The following is a 6,797-nucleotide window of genomic DNA, read 5'->3' as shown; positions in this document are numbered from 1 at the left end:
GTTGATTTGAACGTCAACTTCTTTTGTTCAGTCTACCTCCAGACATGAACGAAAAAATAACCATATGCTCGTGGGTCAGAATATTTGGAACACTTTTTAAAAATGATCAAATACAGTTTATAATCTATTGCATATTTGGTCAAATACAGTTTATAATCTATTGCAAGAGGTTGAATAATATATTCTTTCTTTCAACTATGTTTCATACAATCGATTATGATGAACATCTTTGTAGCTATATGAAGCCTATAACAAAACTGATTTGAAATTTGTTTGTTATGATGATCTTACTTCATTCGTGCCTATTTATTGTAGAACTGCAGCCAGAAGTGCATCTATACATATGTTACTTTTCGCTATACATTATAATAACTTTTTCAAATTAACTAGTACAACCAGTAAAAATAAGTACAGTAAGAATAAATAATAATCCTCTGAAAAAAAATATTAAATGACCTGTATATAAGAGGGAGTTTATGTTAAAATCAATAACATTTGCATTATACATAACTTTAAGAATAATGTGTTTATAATATTTTCCTCTTAATCTTAGAGGAATCCTCTTGAGGCCACGTATAAGAATAAAATCCTCCAAGATTTAGATGATTCCGCTTGTTCTTTTTTTTTTTTTACGTTAAGCTTGAATATTGTTGAAATCGCAGCTGACGATAAGCCGGTCTGTTTACACACGCCGGGCTCCTCCCCGCCTTCGCCGTCCTCGGTTCGCCCCGGCACGGCGCGGCCGACGAAAATCGGCCGACGGGCGCCGCCGCCGCCGCCGCCGCCGCCGTTGGCGCGCTGGGCGAGGCAGCAGCTTTTTTCATCTCGAAATTAAACAAACATAATTAATTCCCGCCCTCGCGCCGCGCTCTCGCGTGGAAGCGCGCGGAAGGTTAAATCCATTACATACATAATACACCAGGCTGCTCGCTCGCGAGACTGGAGGCCAAGCCTTTTTATTTGCGCACGAAAGCCGCCCGCCGCCGCCGCCGTTTCCGACGGCGATCAATCATTTCGCGAGCCGAGTGGAAACACCGAGTGTGTTTCACCTCACAGCGCGTCGCGCGGCCGCTCGTCGCTGGCCTCCCGAAACAATTCAACGATCCGGTGGCCGGCGATCGACGGAGGAGCAGAGAGGCTCCCGAGTGTCCTTCGTACCGACAGCTTAGTACCTTGAAGAACGTTTCCGCCGCCTGCTCGTCCGGCTCGTCGAGTGAACGACGCAACGTTTTGCCCGATCCCACCGGCTAGACGAAACTCGAGAGAAATTCCGACATTTGTGTACAGTATGTGTGTGTAATAAAAGCTTGAGCAGCGCGATTGGCGAATATACATTGCTCTGCAAGAAACGCCGAGTGTGCGAGGTTGAAGCAAGGACCGCGGAGCGAGCGGCTTTGCGGAGGCTAATTAATTGGTGTATATTAAGACCCCTTCAGGACAAAAGTTGCAGCAACATTGCAATGTTGCAGCAATGTTGCTGTAACTTTTGTGTTGTATGGGAAGCTTGGACTGTTAAATCTTGCTGCACGAGCAGCGTTCGGCTCTCGCATTACACGTCGACTCCGTCCTCTTACATTCTGATTGAGAAACAAATTACAATTACAGTTAAAACGAAGATAAATGCGTGCCGGGTGGAAATCACGGATAACGTAAGATCGATAAAAACGTGAAACGTGGAGAGCAAAGTGCAGCATTCAACGCGGCGGAAATGCCTCCTACGGTCATCTAGTGCAGCCTCTCACAAGCATAAGACAAGTATCTACGTGCGATAATGGAGTAATGTTTACATTATCAGATAACGATAAAAAGTGGTGAGATAACTCAAAGGTAACGTTCGAGTCAAATTGACCTTTGAACGCGAAAATATTAATACTTGGCTCTCTAAATACAAATTCTATTACAAATTCTCTAAAGGATGAATATCCACAGTTAAAATACTCTTCACGACACTGTCAACGATAACGAGTCAGCTATTAAAAGCCATTAATATACTTCCGTGGTTACGGAAGAGAGATACCAGGACGATTGAACAATGTTGACGTTACCAACTGTTTAACCATTCGAGATAAATAGCTTTTTTTAGAGCGGGTACCTTTCTCAAAAATGTACGATGAGTGAATGACGTTGTATTTATAACGGACATTGGCATCGTAGTTCGTGTGCACGGTTGTACAGAGAGCGCTTCGCACTTGGCTCTGCTAAAAGCAGCTCATGATCTTTCTCCTTCTCTCTGTCTATAAGTTTAATAATTATAACAAATTATTAACACGAGAGTATTACGAATAATTTTAAGATACACTGAACATGAAATTACCAACAAGATAGTATTTCTTCTTCTACGTTTCACGCGTATATACACTCACAATTATAGAATGTGATGGAGTCGTGAACGGAAAATACAAAAAATGGAAGAGACACATTTTCTGCACAATTCCACTGACAAGATTTATTGAAATAATCCTGGCGAGATACAAAAGAAAAATATACAAATTAATACTGTCGAAGGAAGATATTTCCGGTCGAGTTTTGTATGGGCGTGTATCGATGACCGGAAGTTAGCGATACGAAAGCTAGTCATAAATATATACGATCTGCCTACGGAAGTAGCGTATCAGGGCAACGGAATATTCGAGATCCTCCCTGAGAGACTATCAAAACAATTGAATTGAATGTACTATGTAACCGATTAAATATATATAAATATCATTAATTCTAACATCTTACGACTATGTGAATAATTCATGTATGCTGCATATTTATTCGTATTATTGTAATAAAAGTATATAAAAGGAAATATTATGTGTAACATATTATTTAAAATGAGGAATATTCACTTTTTTTTTCATGGTCGTCCATATAGATTTTCTCAGCGATCTCGCCTCAACTTCCTGAAAAGAAGAAAATGCAACATTTAGTGCCTACGATACATTTTTACTGACATCTGCGCATTTCTCTCAGATGAATATCTTCCCAGTTAGAATCCATCTGGATCATATGAAAATAGTAAAAAATAAGAAATTTCACTAAATATGTTTCATTTTGTATCCAACGCAAGGAAAATTCATCAGATCAATTATGTTCGGTTTTTTCTCTCTTTTTTTTTTTATATATAGCAAATGTGAAGTCATTAAAACAGAGAAAAGTTTGGCTATAAATTTCAGTTAAATTCTATTCAATTCAGTGCCAAGAACCAACAATTCTATATATTTCTTTTTGTGAGCAAAATACATTTGATTCGTTCACTTTCACGTTGAATCGTACTCACGTTCTCAAACTGGGTTCTTTGAGTTCTATGATTGCCCTTCTTCGTCTAGGTCGCTCGGAAGCATAGCTATTGTTTTTAGAATCTTGTGTGTTCCCGTCCTGGTTGGACACAGCATCGCTTCTGCAAATTCAAAATGTCGAAGATGAGACGTTGTCAGAACTTGCGAGAAAAGAAGAGAGTTTATTCCCGTGTACAAACCGCGCGAAATCATTAAGATTTGTTTATATATATATATATATATATATTATATATACGTACGAATAACCATTATTGCTTTGAGATGTATCGTCGGGCGATGGCGTCCTCGGCTTAACGTTCGATTCATGGAGCTTCTCCAATACAACTTTCGCCGCGCTCGGATCGTGATTGTTGTTCTTCACTTTCTTCTGCTTTGTCTTCTTGTTAACCGTCGCGAGACTTTCAATGTGATTTGCGTTATCTTTCGGGCTGGGCGACTTTGTCCTCTTACTCTTCTGACTCGAATTGCCTTTACCCTTCTCCGGTGTCGAAACTCTATCATGATCGTCAACTAGAACTAACGGCAGTTTTATCGTGGTGGTAGAGTCGATCTCCGGTTCGTTCGCGTTCTGACTCGACATGGACGGCAACCGAAAGTTCGTTATTCTTTGTATCGCGGTGGTCACCTCGCTTTCGATATCGTTGGCGATAGTAGGGTTTATCACGGAGCCCTCTAAGACGGGCAGTCGCAACTCGTTGATATCAAAATTCATATTTCGCATCGGTCGACGCGGCATCATCAACGTGAAATCATCCGTCTCCTCGGTAATCGACGAATTGCCGCGCCTCATTGTGATAAAACGTGCTAGGTTCGTCGTATTGTCGTCCTCTTCGTTGTTGAAATGTCTCTCGTGGTCGAATGCTATTGCCGTTGGAAGCACCGTGCAGTAAGTCTCGTCCATAGCGCCCCCATCAGGAGAGTGATTATCCCGGATACAATTAGCGGCGAATGATCCTTTGTTTAAAGTTTCTGCGTCGGTCAAGGCTGGCATTGGTAACTCGTCTTCCGTGTCTTCTGCGTCGCTCGATTCATCAGCATACGCCATTGCTGCCTTTGAACTGCTCTGAGTTGCACGTCTGTCAGCAACCGTCGAATGATCCAATTCTGTCGCGTTGTCGTCCGATATGGCTATGTTGTCTAGTAACCAGCTTGGACCCTCCATCGGGTCTTCCCAAGAATCGGCATTGTTCTGTGATAGTTTCGAATGTTTCGACACGTTCGAATTCCTGTTCCAATCCTTTTCGGCGTTCTTTCCTTTCGTTTGTGCATGAGAATGGCTCGGTATTTGTGCATGATCTTCATCCACATCGTCTAAATTAATGGACAATTGCGTTTCGGGTATTACGTCTCTATTCGATGTACTGTGGGGCCCGTCGTCGCTACTCTCTTGCATCTCAACGTCATCGAACTTGTTGTCATCGAGCAGCTGTAGAAACAATGATGTACTGATAGTACCCGATATCTCTGACTGACATAAATATCAGTATTGAATAAAGATATTTGTAGAGAATATTAATATCAAACATTGACCAGTGTGTAGTATTATTGACTATACGTTAAAATCTCTTTTATATACACGTGTGAACAAAATGCTAACCGTCCTGATGTTGATGCTTTGAGAATTTTGCAGTAACTTGGAAACATCATTAAGCTTCACTGTGAGACTGCTCATTTGAGTATATTCCGCACTATTTCGTGCATTCTCATCGGACCATCCAGATCTCGATCGTGAGAGCGATTCCGACATTCTCTTCGAACGGCTCTTTTTCTTCCTTATTCTCTGCTCGTTACTCTCTGCAATTATATTCGTATGTAGGTAATCATGTTAATTAAGAAATAACAAATAAGAAACTAAATGCAGACTAATATTTGCAATTTGTCATACTTTTTACTCTAGGTGAAGGAACAGCCAGTCTCTCTGGCAATCTGCATGCGTGACCACTTTCCTGAAATAATTACTGTTCATAAAAAGTTTTCATTCGTTTCCTAATTTACATAATACAATATGACATGAGAAACATAAAATTCCACATATCAATACACATACATATCTGCGCAGTTGTATGATAGGTATGGAAACAGCGATTGGTGATCTAGCTTCACTCATATCCTGACTCCTGTCAGGTGTGGCTACTTCTTGTATGTCGCTCAGCCTCGCCGTATTATTAATATTCTGCATGTTAACTCGGCTCAAGTTAATTGTAGGTTTCGTAATAGTATGGCCGCTTACCATAGGCTTAACCACACCCCTTGCTGGCGATTTAGTCGATAGCCTTCTAGAAGATTCTTTCCCTGAAACACTTGAGTGTAAAAATAAAGTATTATGAAATAACTTACAATATTACCAACAATATGATATCAATGGATATCAATTAAATATTTCGAGGAAGTCTTGTAACCAATTATATTGCTATTTGTATCCCTTACTTCCTGCTGAAGCAGATGACAGTCTTAAGTCAGTACTGGAAGCAGAGAACTCTTGACAAATAGAAATAGTATTTGTCATGTAACCAGACATAGTGACCAACATTTTCAGCATTTCTTTGGCATTATTTAGTACATTAGAAATCACATTCTGAAATAGATAATGATGGTAATGTATATGTATGTGCTTTTCTTTTGTAATTTTACTCATCGACTATGCTTACATCTCTTGATGTACATGCTAAACGTAAGTCTTGCACTTCTGCTATTAGAGCAAGATTTTGCGAGAACAACGACTGACAATTCTGCTTCTCTTCTGAAAGTGCCTTAGCCAGGTAGCTGTTGTTGTTCTTTAACTTTTCATACACTACAAAAATTTGCAAAAGTTGATTACTGTAGCAATCACTAAAAGTAATAAATACACACAATGTAACAAAATCAAATACAAATAAATTATAAAAGATAAACTCACAGGGTCTATATGATCGGTCCTTGCGATACTTCTTCAAATATTGCGTTCGTTTAGTGAGCACAGTGGCTCTTCTAGCTTTGCGATGTATCGGAATTTGCGGCATATTGTAATTATTATTTAACACTTCAAGTAGTACACTTGCATATCGTGCATACAAACAAACACATGTAATACATACAAAAAAACAATCAGATTTGATGGTTTATCTGTTTCAACTTAATCTCTAATAAATTTATCATTCATCTTGATTTTCGTCTTATGGAGTTATTATACGATAAAATAACCGTTTATTATAGCACTTCAATAGTACGATTAATGTTATAATTAACGATGAGTGATATAAATATATTTTAACGTATAGTCGTTCGACATCTTTTTATCCTTTTAATTCTAACCAACGAAACATCTGTGTAATATTTCCACATGTGAGAAATGTTTAGAAATTTTTACTTGGACAACGTTGAATTTTTTGGGAACGTTTTATCACACTTCTCTGTTATTCCGCCATTACTTAAATCCGAAGTTAAAGAAGCATGTTGAAATAAAAACATATATATGGAGAACTTCCGTTATAAAGTGCGGTCCAGTGACCGCTACAAGCGTTTCGAAGCTTTTCT

General features: G+C 39.3%; 1 protein-coding gene across 1 annotated transcript; it reads right to left on the bottom strand.

The window, feature by feature from the left end:
• Nucleotides 1-2,735: 2,735 nt before the first annotated feature.
• Nucleotides 2,736-6,486, bottom strand: LOC105190514 (uncharacterized). Its single transcript, XM_011153284.3, has 9 exons — nt 6,181-6,486; nt 5,933-6,075; nt 5,712-5,859; nt 5,332-5,576; nt 5,170-5,230; nt 4,882-5,078; nt 3,524-4,710; nt 3,266-3,385; nt 2,736-2,888 (listed from the first exon to the last, which is right to left on the bottom strand). Exons 1-9 carry the CDS (start codon nt 6,281-6,283, stop codon nt 2,867-2,869), a joined length of 2,226 nt encoding a protein of 741 aa, XP_011151586.1. The 5' UTR covers nt 6,284-6,486; the 3' UTR covers nt 2,736-2,866.
• Between the last annotated feature and the right edge of the window lie 311 nt (nt 6,487-6,797).

The sequence above is a fragment of the Harpegnathos saltator genome, unplaced genomic scaffold (genome assembly GCF_003227715.2).
Source record: "Harpegnathos saltator strain DR-91 unplaced genomic scaffold, Hsal_v8.6 scaffold93, whole genome shotgun sequence".
NCBI classification, from domain to species: domain Eukaryota; kingdom Metazoa; phylum Arthropoda; class Insecta; order Hymenoptera; family Formicidae; genus Harpegnathos; species Harpegnathos saltator.
Note: the sequence above shows the minus strand (reverse complement) of the source record. Positions and strands in the feature narration are given on the sequence as shown.